Here is a 21,422-nt window from a genome sequence, read left to right as displayed (position 1 = left end):
TTGCAATCTTTGATTCTCATTTATAAATATGAATCTAAGTGACCATATAATCATTCAAGTTGATTATATGGTTTGAACAAAAAAATATTGTATTGGTTTCAATATTAACATTTCATTTTGAAAATGTTAAACATTCATGATTCATACTTAAAGAAAACCATAAGATCATCATTGATGTATTTGGGGAAAACACACATTCGAATTATATGATGATAAAATAGGTTCAAATGTAGATAATTAACGTTCTAATGATTCAAAAAAATGAATCCAAATGATTTTGAGTAGTGATTGTTGTATTTTTCGAAATTGATTATACATTGCGAGGATATTGCGAGGTGTTTGCTAGTACGCGTAGCACTTCCCTCGCAATATTTACACTAAACCCTAAAATATTTAGAATTTTTAGTCATGTTCTTATTTTGCTGAGGGTCTTACTAGAAATAGGAGAGACTGAATCAAATATAATTATTGAATCAGATATGATTTAATTGGTTAAAACACTGCGAGGGATTTGCTAGGCGCTCTCGCAGTTCCCTCGCAATGTAAGTTGCATTTTGATTGGTTTAAAAGACGGTTCCTCGCAATTTTCTAGCAAGGTTTGCGAGTGATTTGCGAGGAAATATATTCTTATATATACTCGATAACCTATTTTGAGCGGAGCTCAAACCTGCCGCATTAAACCCTAAACCTAAGTTTTTTCTTTGATTCTCTTCTTCTCCGATCTGTTTTCCTCGTCGCCGGCTTCTCTTCTTCTCCGATCTATTTTCTTCGGTGCCGCCTCTCTTCTTCTTCGATTTGATTACGTCGCCGCCTCTCTTCTTTTTCTCCGCCGCGTCTCTTATTCTCCAGCAGCCGCCGCAACTCTTCTTCTCCAACTTCAGCCGCGAGTCGATCTGTTTCTTCTCCAAGGTAACGTCTTCTTCTCCGATATAACTTCTTCTTTCCATTCCAACTTCCACCGTTCGATCTAACTTCTTCTTCTTCTCCGTTGCGTCTCGTCTTCTCCAGCAACCGTCATGACTCTTCTTCTCCAGCAGCCGTCGCAACTCTTCTTCTCCAGCAGCCGTCGCGACTCTTCTTCTCCAGTAGCAGCAGCGACTCGATCTCTTTTACCTCCAAGGTAGCGTCTTCTTCTCCGATCTAACTGCTTCTCTCCGATCTAACTTTTTCTTCATCTCCGATCTGGCATTGTTTTCCAGATCTAATATGTTCTAGTTTACGGATCTAAACTCAGGGTTTTGTTTGTTTTGCAAGATGCCGTCGTCGGAGAATACTTATGCACGATATAGGTCACAGCAGCGAGACCCGTTGCATGTCAATTCTCCTGTCAGTGCTGGGAATATTTCAGGGGTTCAAGGTTCATGCCATCCACCATCGCCTCCAACGCCAACCACTCAGCCTTCTGTCAACCATTCTGATTCTCAAGCTGAGCGTCTCAACAATCTCACACTGGAGGAGCTTCTTGATAGTCCTGGTCGTGCTGGCTTGACAAGGCTAGACCCAAAGCGTCCCCCGAGAACTCTCTGGTAAGGTTAAATTCATTGTCCTAGAACAGCTTAGGTTGTAGTGCCTTAGAACTTTGTAGTGCCTTAGAGCGTAATGGAATTAGGTTCTAGTGCCTTAGAAGTTTCAACAAATAGAACAGCTTGGTTGTACTTAGCATTGTGATGTCTTAGAAGTTTAAAGACATAGAAATCCTTATGTGTGGGCTGGTTGGTCTTCTTGTAGGTTTGACGATGACGCTGCAGTTGCAGCAACAGTCCACAACATCTTTGAAAGAGATTTCAAAGAACCTTATGCCAATTGGTCACAAACATCAAAGGCTACAATCGATCGATGGTATGAAACGTTTGCGGTAAGTTCTGTGCTCTTTTGATGTTTATGCTTGTTTTGTGTATGGTTTCATTTCTGATGTTAGCTTCTCTTTTGTAGCAAGTATATAACTGGGACCGTTCAATTAACAAAAGAGTAAGGGTTGAGTTTGAAGCAAAGCTAAAGTCTAGGATGACTGATCAAGTGTCACGGTGGAAGGGAAATTGGAAGGAGAAGGGTGATGAAGCCAAGCTAAAATGGATTGATGCTGATGTGTGGAAAGGTCTAGTACTGTTTTGGCAAGATCCAAAGTCAGAAAAAAGAGTAATAACAGCAGAAATGCTAGGTATCATGATCCGGATGGCAAAGGCATCTATAAACACCGTTAAGGCCAGACCTCATACAAAGCTCGTGCAAGAAAACGGGTAAGATAAGTATTCTTCTCTCCTTACCATTACTGAATCTAGAATTACATACTGACATCTTGTTTATCTCTTTGTGTTTCAGTGTGAGAAGATTGGAGAAAAAACTCCTGATTTCCTTGAGCTACTAGATGAGACACACAGAAAAGCGGATGGAAGCTTCATCGATGGGAAGTCAGAGGAGATCTACAAGCAAGTGACATCTAGGATTGAAAGGAAGAGTCTCATATGCGTTCAGGGGACAATCCGGAGAGCACTGGATCAGGTGGACTTTCTATTCATGCCAAGAACAAGATATTTACTGAGGTAAATTTTATGTGCTCTTTCTGTTGTCTGAAATCTTATACTTTGTGTAGTGTTGTGTTTGAATTGCTTTTGTGTCTGAAATCTTATTGTGTTGTCTGAAATCTTGACAGCTTATTCATTATGCTTTGTGTAGTGTTGTGTTTGAATTCCTTTCTATTGCAAGTGTGGTTGTGTTGTGTACTTGATAATCACTGTTAGCGTTGTCTAGTTGTGTCTGAAATCTTATTGTGTTGTCTGAAATCTTATTGACAACTTATTGTGTTGTCTGAAATCTTGACCGCTTATTCATTATACTTTGTGTAGTGTTGTGTTTGAATTGCTTTCTATTGCAAGTGTGGTTGTGTTGTGTACTTGATAGTCACTGTTAGCGTTGTCTAGTTGTGTTTGAATTCTTTTGTCTTGTGTTGAACTTGTTTTCTCACTTGTTTTCTGTTGTGTCCTTGTGAGTTAACCAGGTAATTAGACTCTAATTATCCACTAATCAAGCCTTAATATATTAGGAAATCAGTTGCAAAATACTTGCAAATCCATCGCAATATTTGCGATGGATTTGCTAGGCAGAAAGAAAAGAATCGCAAATCCCTCGCAACTGTTGCGAGGGAAGTACTAGAACTGTAGTTGCGTGTGTTTTGCGAGGAAAACAGTTGCTCGCAAAATTTGCGAGGGAATTGCGACTTTTTACCATTTGCGAGAAGCGATTTGCGAGGAACTTGATTTCTTCGCAAGTCCCTCGCGTATGGCTGTTTGCGAGGGATTAGCGAGTAATTTTTCCCTACCAAAACGATTGTTTTCTTGTAGTGAAATTACCCTAAAACTACTCTCTCCAATAAGAGATCAAATGCAGTATTTAAGGATCGAATTCACAAAGTTCTTTTGTTCAAACAATGAGTTGAATATCAAGATTAAGCTAGCAGGTGATGATTGAAATAGTAAGAAAACAAAGTAAGAACACATTAGGTTGATTGTGTTGTAAACGATTAGAAAAAGATCTAGGAACATGGTATTCTCAGGAAACTATTGGTGAGTAGATCTAATGAAAGGTAGGTTGTTATCGAACCTTTCTTAAACTCAAACTCTAATTATGGAATAACCGGTCGCGTTCCGCAAAACTCCCCATATATATAGGTAAGAATAACCGGAGAAGCCGAGAGATTATTAACCTAAATATGCATTCTTAACGAGTTCGATTGTTCACCTTAGTAGATAGCCCTATTTTTATTACACACCTAAAAACCAGGTTCATCAAATAATAGATCCAACTACAAAATACATATGGTGGGCATATCTACTGCCTGGATTTAAGATCTAGTTAATTACTCTAGATCTAGCATTAAACATAACTAAAGATAAAGAATTCTACAGATAACCTACCAGAAGGGGCAATCTACTAAACCATATGAATCCCTAATGAGAAACCCTATTCCTAACAAGCAGATTACTCAGACATATTAATTGAAGCAAACAACATAATTGAGTATGAAATCATAAACACAACAAATAGATTAAGGGAAAGAAGGAATCTTTTCACTGTATTAAGAACTGAATCAATCTCTGAAAACACTCGATGAATTGCTTATGTCTCTATGTAACAGGGTTTTGCAAAAAGCTTGATAAAAACTTGATGATAACGAAACTAGGGTGTAAAACAATGTATATAAACCCTATAAAACGTCCAGGGACTAATAATGCAAATAGGGAAGTCTCCTGGGGCATATTTCCCTGTTCTTTAAACTTGAAAGCGTCTTGGACTCTGCTGGGCCGAAACTGGTGTCGATCGACACCAAGAGTGTGTCGATCGATACTTCTCTTGATTCATGAATCCAAAATCGTCCTTAGCTTCATTTTCCTTAGCTTTTGCTCCAAAATGTCTCCTCATCTCCATTATTTCCCACTGCATAGAATACTTGAAAAGACACTAAAAAGACTTGAGAAATAACACAAAGACTCAAAATCCTATGCCTAAAACATAGATAAATTCAGTGAAAATAGGGATATATCAACTCCCCCAGACTTAGCTTTTGCTTGCCCTCAAGCAAAACCCAAAAGCCGAACCCGTGGAAGAGGTTTTGAAAACAAAGGAACTCCCAACATTCTCTAGCCTATTGCCATGTCATCTAAACTAAGTCCATATGCCTAACAAGTCTAATCAAATCCTAACCAACATGTACTTCTCTTTTAGCTTACACAACATTCTAGATTCCATACCTTAGTTCCACAACTATATCAACGAGGCTTACATCACTGGGTCTCATCAAACAAGTAAACATTCAAGATCCTTCTAAACTCATTCCTGTACTATACCATGATAAATCGACCATTCTTTATATTTTTTTTTCTTTGGTGTTCTTTCTCTCCCCAGACTTATTCTTTTTAGAGAGTAAACAAAGGGGAACTCGCATACTGGATCGACACTCTCGGCATTTTTCCAACCTTTGTAATTGATCATTCCAAATAATGTATAATAATGGGGTCATAGGAAACATTCCTACCCCTATACAGTATCTAAAAATCTTCTCAATCTTTCATTATATTTTTCTTTTTATAAGGGGAAAGGAACACATTCTTTTTCTATCACATTGGTCTCAATATCAGGTATGAACAAGGAGTTAAGATCTATGAATACTAACCGTTTGAAGAGGTAAAAGGAAGAGCAATGAGAATAGCTCCTTAGTGGTTGAGTTGGAAACTAGGATATCCTCAAGTCTGTTAGTTTACTATCTAGATTTTCCAATAGTCGGATTGACTCGAACTTGCAGCACTCATCAATCAGGGAATAATCAAGAGACATATAGATCATGATTCCTAACTAGACTAAAGAAAACGTTTTTTTTTTTTAATCTTTTTTTTTTTAAGAAGTTAATAAACTCAAAAACGAAATATAATAAGAAACAAAAATAAATAAAAATATTAGTAAGAACCTCCCCCAGACTTAAATGACACTGTCCTCAGTGGCATTAATATCTGAAGGCGGGAAAAATAATAAGAAACAAAAATAAAAGAAAATAAAAGAAAGGGAAAGAAAAACTAAACCAGTGGGTTGCCTACCACTAAGCGCTTATTTTGAGTCAATAGCTTGACTTGGTAGAGTTCAGGATGTGGGTGGAGTGGTGGAGGATTGCTGCTGCCTCCTCGCCTTCCAAGGCGGTGTGTAGACTGATATGGTCGGAGCTCGCCTTCCAAGGCACTCGTCTCGTCACCTGTAAGAACAACAGGAGAAACAAGCTTTCGAGGAATTCTAGGCTTGTTATATTGTGAAGCAAACTTTGAAGAATCTAAGGAATGAATCGAAGGTATCACATAGGTCCTCAAGTGGTGTTGGCTGAAGAGAATGTGCAGAATCAGCTGTCTGTGAAACCCGAGGGTGTCGATCGACAGGAGTGGTGGTGTCGATCGACACCGTTGCTCTTCAACTCTCAATGGCGAGCTGAGCTGACGGGAGCGTTGTGTGTGGCTCTGTCTGGGGATTCTGAGCAATCTGAGGAGGTGTGTTAGTGCTGGAAGCAATGCTATTGATAGTCTTAGTAAGCTCTTAACCATCCATGCTAAACTCCCTCTACAAATCACACACCTTGAGAGAGATTCTCCCTCTCTTCACATCAAACCTAGCACCAGCTGTAGATAGGAATGCTCTTCCGAGGATAAGAGGATCCTAGGGTTCCTTCTCATAGTCCAGGACTACGAAATCAGCAGGGATTATGGAGTTACCAACCTTAACAAGAACATTTTCGAGAATTCCTTCAGGGAATCGTTTGAACGATCCGTGAAGAGGAGAGTGATGCGTTCGGCATGTAGTGAGTCATGCCTAGTCTCTCAGCAACAGACTTAGGGATGAGGTTGATACTTGATCCGAGATCACACAAAGAGAGGCTGAACCTACTGGTGGAAATAGCGCAATCAAGAACAAAGCTACCTGGATCTGGAAGCTTTCAGTGGTCTGATCAGGAGTGATGGTGCAAATGTACTCTGCAATGTCTTCTCTATAAGCCTTCTCTTTCTTGACCTTAGGCAGCATGATTACACTGATGTCCCGTGTCAGCACCTTAGCTTCATCTGAGCTAATACCATTATCAACAAGTTGCTTGACATACCTGTTGAGTGGAGCAGAAGATGTCTCAGATGCATCCTTAGGGAGAGAAGTGAGAATCTTCTCCATGATTGCTATGCACTTAGCAGCATGAATCTCTTGCTTCCTGCTTAGAACGACGCTTCCTCAGATAAGGGACAGGAGGAGTGTAAACAGACTCGGGCTGCATTGGGATTTGCACCTCACAAGGTGCAGTTCGGATCCACTGTGGATCGACACTAGAGGGGTATCGATCGACACCTTCGTACTGGCTCGTCTCAGAGAAGAGCGTCCCGTAGGGTGTCAGATCGACAGTGGAAGGTGTCGATCGACACCATCTCTGCAACTGTGAGGTCCAGCTCGTCTTCAGTGTCCAATTCTTCCCACACATCATCTCCTTCTATGATCAAGATGGCATTACAGCTCTTCCTTGGGTTAGCATCAGGATTACCAGGAAGAAAACCCTCTTGTAACTTGATTGATTGTGCAGTTTGAGCGACCTGTACTTCCAGCTTCTTCAAGTGAGAGCTTAGATTGTCAATCTTCCCATTAAGATCTGTATAGGCAACATCAAACTTGCCATTAAACTCCACAACGAGTTTTGTTTGGCTATCTAGAATCTGCTCAAGCATAGAATCCATGCTTATCTCTAATGAGGGTGGAGGGGGGCTTGGTAGGCTGAATTACCATAGGTCCTCTGAAAGGTGTTCTGAGGAAAGGTCTCCTGATAAGCATGCTTTGGAGTGTAGTTGGAGGAACCCTGGTTCCCTGTAAACCTATTGTCAGTGATGTTGCCTTGTGGCTGCCCAAACTTGTTGTAGCCCTGACCATCTATGTACTTCCTGACTCAGGCTCAGGCTCAATAATTTCCTCCTCAGCTGCAAAGTGGACATGCTTCTTCCCTGTAAGCAAGTTATGAACTGAATCCACCTTAGCATTCACCTCTGCTATCTGATTGCCTGAAATGGCTCCATCAATCTTCTTACTCTAAAAGTCAGCATTCTTGGTACTGTTTGATAAGTGTGTATTTTACATGTTTTGAGCATCAATTTGTTATCACTATTGCATCATATCACAAGTGTTTTGCATGTTTAGGATAGTTTTGCATGCATGTTGCATATTTGTGTTGATTTCAGGTGATTTGGAGCTGTTGACCAGCTAATTGGAAGAAGCGGACCTGATCATGTCAAACCACTCGACCCCCTAGTCAAGTAGATGCCTCACGACATCAACAGACCACTCGACCCCGTGGTCGAGTAGAAGACCTCAGCACTTCACGTCACCACTCGACCCCATGGTCGAGTACCACCTGGACAACCACTCGATCACATTACTCGACCCCCTGGTCGAGTATCATCACGTCCACCACATCACCTTCACTCGATCACACTACTCAACCACGTGGTCGAGTACCTTCATCACCTTCACTCGATCACTCTACCACCAAGCCGAGTACCACCATCCCTATCACTCGACTACATACTCGACTGCCAGCTTCAGAGTCTTCTCCATTTTGCACTCAACCAGACACTCGAGCAGAAGGAAGAAAAGAAGACTCCAGCTTATCACTCGACCACTCACTCGACCACCTGGGTCGAGTGCCGTTCTTAATCCGTCGTAATACTACGTCGTTTTGAGTATTAGGGTTTTGGAATATTTCGCTATAAGTAGCATGTACTTTATATTTTCGTTTATCTAAGTTTTATTCCGCAGACACTGTGTTCTTGACTTTTTGTAATCCGGATTTCTCTTAATTTATTCGGTATTCAGCATTCGCTTTTGATTTCGTTTACTGTTGTTCATCCTGTTATCATCTTGCTATTACTCTGTTGTTATCATGTTTTCATTCTATTCAACGTTTATGTTCTTTGCAATGATGTCTGAGTAGTGAATAGGTTTCCTAGGATGGGTTAGAGAAGTTTAGAATTCTCGGTATGCTAGGTGGTTGAGTTTGATTGATAGATCCCTTCAATTAGTTGTTCTTAATGCCTATTGCTTTCTGATCAACTGGAATTTGAGCCCAGACATTTCCGCGCCCAAAAGGTGTTCGATGAAATGTTTGAACCACTAATTCCAGAGATTCGTGGCTCTATACCAAGGTATTGGTTGCAGGGTTCGTTTTGGCTTTAACTTGTTGATTCGTAATGCCTGTTAGCTTAGCTCTCGTCAGTGGTGATTGAGTCTGGGACTAGTTTAACTTGAGGGTCTCTGTTGCGGTGGCACTTAGATTTGGTTAATGAACTTGTTGTATTGAGCATGTCAATCACCTATAAACTGAGGAAACGAAACTACTCAATTACCCCATCCTCGGGAATTCTTTATCTGATTGATTTAATTCTTTACTCTACTATCGTTTACTTCATCTTGTTACCTTTTGCTTAGAATTTGCATTTCTCTCCTATTACTCGACCTCGTACTCGACCACCCAGTTGTCTGGCAACACACTGTGCAGTCGAGTATTCCTGTTATATTTTCTATTTATTACTCGACCTGTCACTCGACCACACCCAGTGCTCAACAATGAGCTGTGTTGGTCGAGTGTTTTACTGTTTCTGCTTGATTTTCTGTTTTCTGCATGTTCACTTAGGACTGCTAGAACACACCAAACCCTGTTATTGCTTGGCTTGACTTAGTGACTTCTGATCACATCTTGATTGTTAGCATCACATCTATTTGGATTGACAACCTAAAATACCACAACGACATGATTGGTGTTTTAGGATAATTGACTAAAAACCTATAATCACTTTTGCTGCAAGCGAGGTTCTCTATTAGAGCTGTAGCATCAGCTGGGTAACGGTGTTGAAGTTACCATTACTCGCTGCATCTAGAGCCATCTGGTATCTCCAATCGACTCATCTGAAGAAGGTACCAAAGAGTTGTACCTCACTGAAACCATGATGTGGGCAGTCTCCATCTTTCCAGAAGAGAGCTAAACCCCCGCTTAACCCTAGAGGAGGTATAGTAAACATGCTGTGATAACCCATCCCCTCAAAAGATTTAATAATGAAGTCATCTTGATTTTTGGTCTCCATGAGAAAAAAGATATCACGAAACAGACTGCGTCGAATTTCCTTTAATCTAGGAACTGTTAGGGTGCTTCCCAACCCTTGGAAGTTCCAAGCTACAATAGCTAAGGAAGAGTGTTTGGTGGAATTTGAAAATCCACCGAGGCTCTGTTAATAGCAGGGATTATAGGCAGTATACGCGGTGCAGAAGGGCCACAGCTGCCTCGCCATCCTGAAAGTCAGGTATATTATCAACGTGGAGCTTTTTCCTGGAGGAAGAGGCCCAAGTAGTGGTTGCCTTCTGCTTTCTTAGGCTTACCCCTTGGAGGGACTACGAATTACTCTTGGTTTTGGTCCAGGCTTTTGTTTTGGTCCAATCTTTTGTGGTGGCTTTGGTTTTTGATTTGGAGTATTTCTTTTCCCTGAAGCTCTTGTATTTGACATTTCCTCGGGAACCGTAATTGTGATAGAATCCAACTGAGGTCCCATTCTGAGGGAAGTATGCACTCTATTATCCACAACTCTACTTTCCTGAACAGCGAGGGTGTGATGAGAATCAGAAAGCGGAGAGGGTCTAGAAGGAGGAGATGGATGACTAGGCTCCCGTGCATACTAGAAGACTACTTCTTGTAACCTTCCCAAGTTTGAACTGGTAACTGCACAATATGTTGTAGAGCTGGTCTTCGAGACCTAGGAGTGCTAGTGGCGCCATCCTTGTCCTTTGGACTTGGGTTTTTAGCAGGCGGGACTAGAGAACGTTTCAATAAACAACTACGTCTCTGAGACTCCCGAGAGTCAGACCTGTGGTTAGCTTCCTTTCCTGAGTGTGAGGGTCTGCGTGGAGACCAACGCGACTTCCCTAACTCTGTACCCACATTTGCCATAGACTTTGTTCTTGAAGGAGAGCGCCTCTGATAAGCAAGTTTTTCAGGTCTGCTTATGGTGAATGTGTGATTCAGTTCAATTTCCCTAAAACACAAACATGTCGATGCAGTTATAGAAGGTGTCAATCCAGTCCACTATATTGCTAGCAATCAAGATGTGTACAAAAACAACTAAGTCAAGGCAAATTATAATGATGGTGGGTTCCTAGTAACAATCCTAAGGCAGGATTCAAACAAGTTAAAATGAGAACTTAAGAGCCCTACTCGATCATTGGGTCGAGTAGAACAAACAGGTGACAAAATTAAGAACTAAAATGCAATCAACAGAGGATACAAATAATAGGTGAATAAAAGTGCAATCAACATGGGATACAAATCAATCTAATAGAAGTTCTAAGGATGGATTCATTGATAAGGGTAACTCTAGGGTTCATCAAATGGCGAATAGGCGAAAGGTAGATACCCATGACGATAGTATCAAAAACCGGGTCAATCCACTCTCGTGACAGAGACCCCCATAACTCTACCACTTCCTAATCTCAACTCTCGTTGATGAAACATAGCAAAGTAGGGTTTAAGAAACAATCTACCAAAGCCAATAGGCAGACAAGCCAATCCCTTGGTCGAGTCTACAAATCTCTGGAATTCGTAGGTCAGACATCCATTTGAACGTCTTTTGGACGCTGGAAGTCTATGATCGAATCTCCATATTAGCCAGCGAAAACCGCATAGGGGCCAAGCGAATCCAGAAGGGTGTAAACCTAAACACTAACTACCTAACTAACCTAGAGATTACCCTAATCTAATCCATCCTCAAGAACCCTAATCACTACTCAAGCAACATTCTCAAGAACACAAACCCAGAAATTACTAAAATCATACCAAAATGTAAATCTAAACAACCTAAACAATTTTACTTAAACAATCAAATGCAAAAAGGAAATAGATTAAGAGTAATTAAGGTTTCAAGATTCATAAACACAAAGAAAAACTGAAAGATAAAGCATAGATCCCTTGGATAAATCCCAAAGTGATCTATTTATACTAAAATGTTGAAACCCTAGATTCACTAGAAGACAAGAGACTTAAGACGGTTTGGGCGAATACTCGACCTTGGGGATCGAGTAAAGAGGGTGCTGCAAAGTCTGCGCCTTTGTGTCTATTCTCCGAGTGATCAATTGGTCGAGTAGATGCTTCATCCTCTCCTATCCGTATGCTCACATGTATGGTTGAGTGGGGAATGAGGAGGATCCGAAGACGCTTTGATAGCTCAACAAGTCTTGTAGAGATGGTCACCCTTGGTCGAGTGAATGGATCGAGGTGGAGGGGCGAGTAGATGAATCTGCTGCTTCATCTGAGGTTGCCTTGATCGAGTACGAGGGTCGAGTAAACTGCAGCCTCCTTTTTAGTATCCTGGATCGAGTAAAGAGGTCGAGTAGAATGATGCCTCTTCTGTAGCTGCTTGGATCGAGTGGATGAATCGAGTAGAGTCCTTTTAAGCTCTTTTTGCACCTGAAAACACACCAAAATATGCAATGCGAATGCAATATGATCCTAGATGCCTAAGTATACAAAACAAGTTAAAATGGTTCAAAATGATATGATACAATGAGCAAATGCAAAGCTAAATGATGATAAACATACACCTAAAATGAGTAAAATACTGTGTTATCAACTCCCCCAAACTTATCTCTTGCTTGCCCTCAAGCAAACAAAAAATCTTAAGTTGAAGGAGAGGTTTGAAGGTGGGGATTCAAAAACCGAAGCATGCCTATAAAACGGGTAAGCTCAATGTCCATGTAGCTAATTCTAGGTTGCAAGATGATAGACCCTTACTTAAAAACGTTAGTCGTACTCGTCACAATGCAACCTAACAACTTGCCTTAATCTATTCAAGCATTCACGTCAACCAATTCCCTTTAACATTCATTAAACACTAACAGTGGATCAAGCAATGCAATGGTTATGAACTCACTTGGTTTCGGGCTTAGGCCAAGAGACAAAAATGGTCCCTCTAATGGTTTGGTCGAGTAACAGGGGACTCTCAGAGAAAAGATTGAGCTTCAATAGAATGCTAAAGGTAAAAGCCAACTGACACATACAAGAACAGACTCCCATCTACCCAATGATATAGTATGATAGCTCAGAAGTTGATCCCATTCCCATAGATGTCCTAACTCTACCCTTTTTCTCATTCTTTCTCTCTTTTTCGTTCATGTTCTAAGGCTTTCTCTTGAAACGATTTAAGAATCTAGCGGGTTTGGTTTTATACTTTGACAAACTTAAGGCGTTTCTTCTAATCTTAGCACATAGGGCGTTTTACCCTTTTCTTTGAATAACAATGCCTAACTTCTTTGAATTCCAAACCCTTTACTAGACTTAACAATTTTGTATCCCCTTTAGAACTCTAAACTCTTATTCTCTTTTTTTTTTTTTTTTTTTCATTCTCACTCTCATTCCCATTCATTCCATACACAATCCCAATCCCAAATACAAGTCTCCACCTAGTCCTAGCTAACCCAAAAAGTGTGGGCTAGGTCTACATGAAAGACTGCTCTTGTCGGCTCATACCTAACACGTTATACCAAGCTCAATCGAAAAAGACCTTACAATCACACACAAATGATCTTCGGCTTGAAATAAGGCTAGGCTAAGGGTATGGGAAACTGCTCTAAAAATGAGAGACAACTACTTGGATTAACAGAGGGTGATGAAGTGAATAAGATGATCCACGTATGTATATGGTAGCCATGAGATCATAAACAATGCATAGACATGATAATTTCAAATTCAGTTCAGGTTCTAATAGATAGGGAATGGTATCAGATAAGCGAGTTACGATCAAAGTAGTATAGTCAAGTTACAAACACTACAAAAAAAGTCCTCATTGATAGCAGTAGATGATAGCTCATTTTCCTGAACTGCTATAAAAGATGAATAAAAGTTTTGGTTACTTCTTAATAGCACCTTATAAACGCTAAGACCGTAAATCCTCTAGCGGGAATGTAAAATACTTTAGTCCGCCAACACTTAGGCAAAATTATTCACTTCAGCGCCAACACTTAGGCAAAACTATTCACTTCCCTCTACAACTTCGTGAAAACCTAACAAAATCGAGAAGACCAAAATTATTCACTTTTGCCTAAAAGCTAAGATCTGTCGAATCCACTTCCAATTAGCAACCCAAAATCGATTCAACATTGTCGCTGGCCAGAAATTCAGATTCTCCGCCGCCACATTCTCCAGCTCAGCCACTGTTGAGCTCAAATTCAAGGTTAGTCTTTCTTCCTTATTAATCCATTTCAGCTTCCATCTTACTCGCATTTTGACCTAATCTCATAGAATCGACTTCCATTTTGCAGCCACCAGTGAGCTCTAACCTTGTCGCAGCCACCAATGAGCTCTAACCTTGTAGCAGCCACCAGTGAGCTCAAAATCAAAGCATGTCTTACTCTCAATTGACTTAGTTCTTTGTGACGATTTGATTTTGGGGTTTATATGCATCGATTTGTTATTTCTAGGGCAATGTGATTTGAATGGAATTAGGAAGTGAAACTTTTCTTCTTTCTTATACTGATTATCGTTTTGGGGTTTATATACTTTTTTTCTTCTATTCACACGACTGCAAGTTAGTCACACGACAGATTCTTTTGTTCTGTTCTTTACTTATGAGTTGTATGAACTTAAGTTGCTGTGATTCTTTTGTTTTGTTCTTTACTGAAGTTGATGTGATTGTTTTCGATTGGTTTTATTGGCTGAGATAGTGTAATTTGTTGGTCCTTAAACATGTGTCTATGAATTAATCTAAGATAGTATACTGTCGATTGTGTTCTTTACTGAAGTTGTTGTGATTGTTGTTGATTGGTTTTATTTGCTGAGATAGTGTAATTTGTTGGTCCTAAAACATGTGTCTTTGATTTAATCTGAGATAGTATATTGTCGATTGTGTTTGCCATTGTTTATTTCTTAATTTGATGAACTTGATAAGAGATAAGTTTGTATATTGGTCCAACTGCATTTGTCTGTGATGCTATTTGAGTTACTGTCTTCTATAGTTTAATGTTGCTTATGGTTTGAATTGCTTTTACAAAGGTTTTTATTAAGCTTAGAACATATAATGTTGGACAAGGCATGGGTTCGTCTATGCAGGTTAGCAGATAATTAATATGGGTTAGTTTTCTGATTAGGTTTGGTTGCTTTAAGAGGCTTTTTATTTTTCCTGTTTACTTGAAGAGCTGATCCTGGATATGAGAAAGGTGCTCAGAAATTTGTAACCGATGTGGCTGCTGCATTAGGAGACATTGACATGATCGTATGTCCCTGCAAAGACTGTCGTAATGTGGAACGACAGTCAGGCAGCGATGTGGTAGATCATCTTGTAAGATGGGGGATGGATGAGGCTTACAAGTTGAGAGTTGATTGGTATCATCATGGGGACGTGGACTCAGTGGCTGACTGTGAGAGCAACTTCAGTCGTTGGAATGCTGAAATTTTGGAGCTATACCAAGCAGCTCAGGATTTTGATGCTGACTTAGGTGAGATTGCAGAGGGTGAGGACATAAGAGAAGATGAGTTCCTGGCAAAGTGGGCAGATGCTGAAACACCTCTATATCCTAGCTGTTTAAACCACAGCAAGCTGTCTGCTATAGTGACTCTTTTTAGGATCAAGACCAAAAATGGTTGGTCTCATAAGAGTTTCAATGAACTTCTTGGAACATTGCCAGAGATGTTGCCCGCAGACAATGTGCTTCATACATCATTGTATGAAGTCAAGTAATTTCTAAAGAGCTTTGATATGGGATATGAAAAGATTCATGCATTTGTAAACGACTGCTGTCTATTTAGAAAGAGGTACAAGAATCTAGAAAATTGTCCTAAATGCAATGCGTCACGGTGGAAGAGTAACATGCAAACTGGTGAAGCTAAGAAAGGAGTCCCACAGAAGGTATTACGATACTTTCCGATAATTCCACGGTTTAAGAGAATGTTCAGATCAGAGAAAATGGCCAAGGACTTAAGGTGGCATTATAGTAACAAAAGCACTGATGGAAAACTTCGTCACCCTATAGATTCGGTTACATGGGATAAGATGAATGACAAGTATCCTGAATTTGATGCTAAAGAAAGAAACCTGCGGCTTGGCCTTTCAACAGATGGATTTAATCCATTCAACATGAAGAATACTAGATATAGTTGCTGGCATGTTCTGTTAGTAAACTACAATTTGCCGCCTGACCTATGTATGAAGAAGGAGAACATAATGCTTAGCCTGCTTATCCCTGGACCACAACAACCTGGAAATAGTATTGATGTGTACTTGGAACCCCTTATTGAAGATCTTAACCATCTGTGGAAGAAGGGTGAGTTAACATATGATGCCTTCAGTAAGACTACATTCACTCTAAAGGCAATGCTTTTATGGACCATCAGTGACTTTCCCGCCTATGGAAACCTTGCTGGATGCAAAGTTAAAGGTAAAATGGGTTGTCCTCTATGTGGAAAAGGCACAAATAGTATGTGGTTGAAATATAGCAGAAAGCATGTGTTTATGTGTCATAGAAAAGGGTTGGCACCAACACATAGTTATAGAAACAAGAAGGCTTGGTTTGACGGAAAGATAGAACATGGGAGAAAGGCAAGAATTCTAACAGGTCGTGAAGTTTCACAAACCCTGAAAAACTTCAAAAATGATTTCGAGAATGCTAAAGAATCTGGGAGGAAGAGAAAAAGGAATGATTGCATTGAATCAGTCACTGATAGTGACGATGAATCTAGTGAATCCGAAGAAGATGAGGAACTAGAAGTAGACGAAGATGAGTTATCAAGATGGAAGAAGAGATCCATTTTTTTCAAGCTGTCTTATTGGGAGGTAAATGTTAATTTGTCTATTGATCATGTAAGTGACGTTTATGGTGTGATCCTTATGAACTGTTTTTGTATTGTTTAGGATTTACCGGTGAGGCATAACTTGGATGTAATACATGTAGAGCGAAATGTGGGTGCAAGCATTGTATCTACTTTGTTACATTGTGGAAAATCCAAAGATGGGCTAAATGCTAGGAAAGATCTGCAAGATCTTGGTGTAAGGAAGGATTTGCATCCTAACGCACAAGGAAAACGAACATACCTTCCAGCAGCACCTTGGTCTTTGTCCAAATCAAAGAAGAAAACATTCTGCAAGCGTCTATTAGAGTTTCAAGGTCCTGATGGGTATTGTTCTAATATATCAAGGGGTGTATCAGTAGAAGATTGCAAGATAATGGGACTCAAATCTCACGATTATCACGTCTTGATGCAGCAGCTTCTTCCTGTTGCACTAATGGGTTTGTTACCAAAAGGTCCTCGGACAGCAATAATACGCTGATGCTCATTTTTCAATCACTTGTGTTAGAGAGTTATTGACATAGAGGTGATTTCAGTAATAGAAGCTGAAATTGTGGAAACTGTTTGTATGTTTGAACGGTTTTTCCCACCCACCTTCTTTAATATTATGGTTCACTTGACTTTACATTTAGGAAGAGAGGCTCGACTAGGAGGACCAGTCCATTTTAGATGGATGTATCCATTTGAGAGGTAAAGTTTCTGTTTTTTAGTACATTGTTACAGTTTGTGTGAATAATATTTCAGATTTTTAGTATGTTTTCATAGAAAAATGTTTCTCACTGCCACTTTGTAGGTATATGAAAGTTCTGAAAGACTTTGTACGAAACCCCTTAAGACCAGAAGGTTGTATTGCTGAGTCTTATCTCGCAGAAGAATGCATGCAGTTCTGTAGTGATTTTCTGAAAAAGACTACAAGTGTTGAAGAGAAACCAGAGAGGAATACAGAGTATGAGAACAACTCCATACTAGAAGGGCGTCCAATATCCGCAGGTACTTCATTTATGCTCACTGAAGTAGATAAGAACATAGCCCATCTTGCTGTCATCCAAAATATGGCTGCCTTTGATCCTTATGTGGAGTAAGTACTATCTTTTTCAGGAATGCATCTAATGCTCATTTACGAATTAAACTAAATATAACAAGCTGAGTTTTCAACTGATTGTGTTTAACTGTGAACAGCATGCACTTGCAATATCTCCAAGACACAAATCCAAGATGTAAACGTGATGCATCATTCTTATGGAATATGCATGCCAAGAATTTTGCATCTTGGATAAAAGAACAGGCAAGTACTTCCACGATCTGAATTTTATGGTTTATGAGAACATAAGTGACTGACTTTCTGTTTATCATTTGGTAGATACCTCTTTCTTCAAATGGACATGAAGATACAATTAAATGGCTTGCATATGGTCCACGATGTAGTGCAAGGTCCTATTCTGGTTATATTGTGAATGGACAACGGTTTCACACACGGTCACTTGAAAGGCAAATTCAGAATAGTGGAGTTTATTATGAAGCAACAGCTATGTGTAGATCCAGTGCTAAAGATACAACACAAGTTGTTGACTTGGTATCGTACTATGGGACAGTAACTGATATCATATTGCTGGACTACAATGTGTTCTATGTTCCTATATTTCGGTGTCAATGGGCTGTTAGAGGTAATGGGGTTAAGGTAGAGGATGGGTTCACGTTGGTCAACTTGAATCAGAGTCAAGTCAGCTTTTTAAAGGATCCATTTATATTAGCATCTCAGGCGAAGCAAGTCTTCTATTCAAGGGTAGATGATTCATCTAGTTGGTATGTTGCAATGAAAGGTTCATCAAGAAGATATAGTAAAGAAGATGCTCAGGAAGGAAACGCAGAGATTGGTCCATTACCAACAGATATTGACATGGACGCTGAAATGGATGAAGCTGAATATGCTAGATCTGATTGTGAAGGCATTTATGTGCCAAATGTAGATTCTTATTCATTTTATGAGTCATTGTTTTATGCCTTGCATGCTCTATGTTTACTCTTGCTTGTTTGGTGAGTCGTTTTCGTTTTTAGAAGTATGATTGACATGGAATTCTTTTTGTGAAATGCAGGTGAACTGAAATGGGTAAAGCAAAGAAGAAAGGTGGACAGAAAAGAAAGAAGAAAGTTGTAGATGATGAGCCAGAGTATATAGGCACCATTGAGCCCCAAGATACAGCAGCTGAGAAAACTGAGCCTGCTAAGCAAACTGAGTGTGATAATGAACCTGAGCCTGCTAAGGAAACTGAGTCTCAAATTGAGCCTGTAATAGACCAACAAGCTGAGGAGAATCCTTTAGTGACTGATAAGGATGGGCTGAATGAGGAAGAGGCGATAGGTGAGATTGAATTGTCAGAAGGAACTGAGCCTCCGGCTAAGCATAAGAGACAAAGGGACCAACAAAGATGAAGAACATCGCCAAGGATCCAACTGTTAGAGAAAGAGTTGAGTACACTATTATGGGAGATCCTGTTGGTCCAGGTTCAGTTAAACTGGCATCATATGTAGGCACATTGGTACGTGAACATGTTCCTATCACAATTGAAACTTGGAAGGATGTTAGTCAGGATATGAAAACGGTTCTCTGGAAATCTGTGCAGGTAAATTCTTCTTTTCAGTCTCTTTTTCTGTGTGTTAGTTGTGTAAAGGTTTATTTCCATACTTTGTGTGATGGTAAATGATTGCAAGTAAGGTTTGAGCTTGATGAAGAGTTTCAAAGGGTTGCTGTTCTAAAACAAATGGGCAGTCTGTGGAGGTCATACAAGTCCCGGACTGTCAAAGATATTAATCTGGCTCCTAATAATCAGCAAAGGATGAATATGAGACCCATGAATATTTCCCCAACAAAATGGCGCAAATTTGTTAAAGTCAAAACTAGCGCAGCCTTTAAGGTAATGAGTTGGAATTATGACCATTTTAACTTTTATTTGTCAATTATTAACATGTATAATTGGTAGGTTGTGAGTGAGAAATACAAAGAAAGGAGGAGGAATCAAATACCTCATACTACAAGTCGTAAAGGAATGGTGAGATTAGCAGAAGACATGCTAAGTAAATTGACATGTAAGTTGTCTCTTCTGGTAAGAATGCATTCTCATATATTTGAATGATATTTTTTTTTTGACACAGAAACTTGAAAGTGGAGATCCATCAAAAGTGACAAGGCTAAAGGTCTGGGTAAAGTCTCGTACCAAAAAGGATGGTACGCTGGTGAACACTAATGCTACTGAAAAGATTGTAAGTAATCACTGCAAGACTGATCATGGTTTCAGTTATCAATATTAGTAGATAACACAATTTCATATTATGTAGAGAAAGGCGGCTGAGCTGGTTGGAAATGATGGTCCACCAACGTCAGCAAATCCAGAAGAAGATCACCTCTCTCAACTTTTAGGACCAGACAATCCGGGTAGGCTGAGAGCAATGGGTAGAGGCATGAGTAAAACAGAACTAGCTTGCCTCCAAGTCAAGAGCAAGTGCATGACTGACATGGAAGAGAAGCAAGTTCTTTTAATGAAGAAGGTCAATGAGCTGCAAGATGAACTTACCAGAATGAAGCAGAGACATGAACTTGAAGTGGGTGAAAACTCTGCTGCTGCCAGGATAAGTGATTCCTTCTTCCTTTATTCCATCAGTTTTGGAATCACTTCTTTTTATTAAAGTTTTGACTTCTTTTGTAGAGTGTAAATAGAAGAACACACCCTAAATGTTTGTTGGTTAATTGGTCTGGTCCTGAGGATATCATTGGTGAGGGGCGAATTCTTTCTTCTGATCCTGATGACATGGTTAATGACTGTCGTCTAGGCCCTGTGGACTTGAAGGTGTTGGTTGAAGTTGCTAATACACCAGATGCATTTCTATGGCGACCTGCACCTAACATGTATACTATCACGGAAGCTGTTGGACAGATGATTGCATGGCCTGCATCTAAATGTGTTCTTGTAGAGAAGGATCTCGAAATAGAGGACATTGCGCCTTTGGTAAACTGCAGATTTCAGCACATTCTTAGTCAGCTTTTTGATGAGTTCATGTTTGATCAAGTAGAGACAGAGTCTTAATTTGATTTTTTAACTAAATGTGTTTGACAGGGACTTAGAGGAAATTCTCAGAACAAATGTAAGCTATTGGATTTGTCAACAGATGAAGTCATTGTTGCTGAGGGTCGATGGTAGACACAAGAGCAAAATGCATTGGTTAATGGACTTCTTCTTGGACCGAGCGCAGTTAAAGTTTTTGTGGATAAAGTGCTCATGCCAGAAACATTTGTATGGAGGCCTACAATGGAAATGACGTACCTTGAGGATTGTTTGATGACTTTTATATCATGGCCTGTGCATAAAGTGGTATTTGAAAATCTCCCATCTGCTAGTGGTAATCAGAAGTCATCTCTTCAGCCCTCAGGATCAGCTTCCAAATCTTCAGCAGGGGCAAAATCTGCAGCTTCTAAATCCACAAGTTCTAAGTCTTCAGCTTCAGGATCTGAAACTCCTTTGGAGAATGCAAATGCTCCAAGCTCTCCAAGTCAGAAAACTCTAGAGAAATCTCAGGTAAATGTTTCCTTAGTATCTTGAAATTGCTTCTGTCATATTGAATCAGTCTTTGGTTTATTAATGTTATGAACATGGCAGTGTTTCAATCAAGGCGTTTCTAAGGAAAATATGAAGTGCAAGTTGATGGATATTACCGGAAAGAAACGAGTTGTGGCGGAAGGACGTTGGGCAACAAACGATCCAAAACAGAAGGTTCACTTTGTTCCATTGGGTGATAATGCAGTTTAAGTGTGGGTCGATATTGTGAAAGTAAGCGATGTAAAAGTGTGGAGGCCATCAGATGAAGTCGAGATCATGGAAGATGCACTTGGCACAGCCATTGCATGGCCAGAGGACAAGGTTATCATGTCTTGAGGTTTACTATACTCTTTAGACTTTTGTTGTGTTTGTAATTCGTTTTGGATAATGTAGTTAAGTAGAACATGGCTTTAGAATTGTATTGTGTATCCTGGATTTAGACTTATGTGTATTGG

The 21,422-nt window shown here is 39.9% G+C and overlaps 1 protein-coding gene and 6 pseudogenes across 7 annotated transcripts; 5 read left to right on the top strand and 2 right to left on the bottom strand.

Annotated features, from left to right (window-relative positions):
• Positions 1–1,254: 1,254 nt before the first annotated feature.
• AT2G11110 lies at positions 1,255–3,298 on the top strand (annotated as a pseudogene; the record flags this gene model as incomplete). The annotated part of the gene is made up of 1 exon: positions 1,255–3,298.
• A 2,231-nt stretch (positions 3,299–5,529) lies between these two features.
• AT2G11100 lies at positions 5,530–7,617 on the bottom strand (annotated as a pseudogene; the record flags this gene model as incomplete). Its single annotated transcript has 1 exon — positions 5,530–7,617.
• A 96-nt stretch (positions 7,618–7,713) lies between these two features.
• On the top strand, positions 7,714–8,240 carry AT2G11090 (annotated as a pseudogene; the record flags this gene model as incomplete). Its single annotated transcript has 2 exons — positions 7,714–7,739; positions 7,811–8,240.
• A 991-nt stretch (positions 8,241–9,231) lies between these two features.
• AT2G11080 lies at positions 9,232–9,834 on the bottom strand (annotated as a pseudogene; the record flags this gene model as incomplete). The annotated part of the gene is made up of 1 exon: positions 9,232–9,834.
• Positions 9,835–13,628: 3,794 nt separating this feature from the next.
• AT2G11025 (uncharacterized protein) lies at positions 13,629–13,902 on the top strand (the record flags this gene model as incomplete). The annotated part of the gene is made up of 2 exons (NM_001335366.1): positions 13,629–13,769; positions 13,858–13,902. Coding segments are annotated over 2 exons (186 nt in total), but the record flags the coding sequence as incomplete, so codon positions are not given.
• A 698-nt stretch (positions 13,903–14,600) lies between these two features.
• On the top strand, positions 14,601–18,095 carry AT2G11070 (annotated as a pseudogene; the record flags this gene model as incomplete). Its single annotated transcript has 1 exon — positions 14,601–18,095.
• Positions 18,096–18,113: 18 nt separating this feature from the next.
• Positions 18,114–21,303, top strand: AT2G11060 (annotated as a pseudogene; the record flags this gene model as incomplete). The annotated part of the gene is made up of 1 exon: positions 18,114–21,303.
• Positions 21,304–21,422: the final 119 nt, after the last annotated feature.

This window comes from Arabidopsis thaliana, chromosome 2, assembly GCF_000001735.4.
Source record: "Arabidopsis thaliana chromosome 2, partial sequence".
In the NCBI taxonomy this organism is placed as follows: domain Eukaryota; kingdom Viridiplantae; phylum Streptophyta; class Magnoliopsida; order Brassicales; family Brassicaceae; genus Arabidopsis; species Arabidopsis thaliana.
This window is presented reverse-complemented; position numbering and strand designations above follow the sequence as displayed.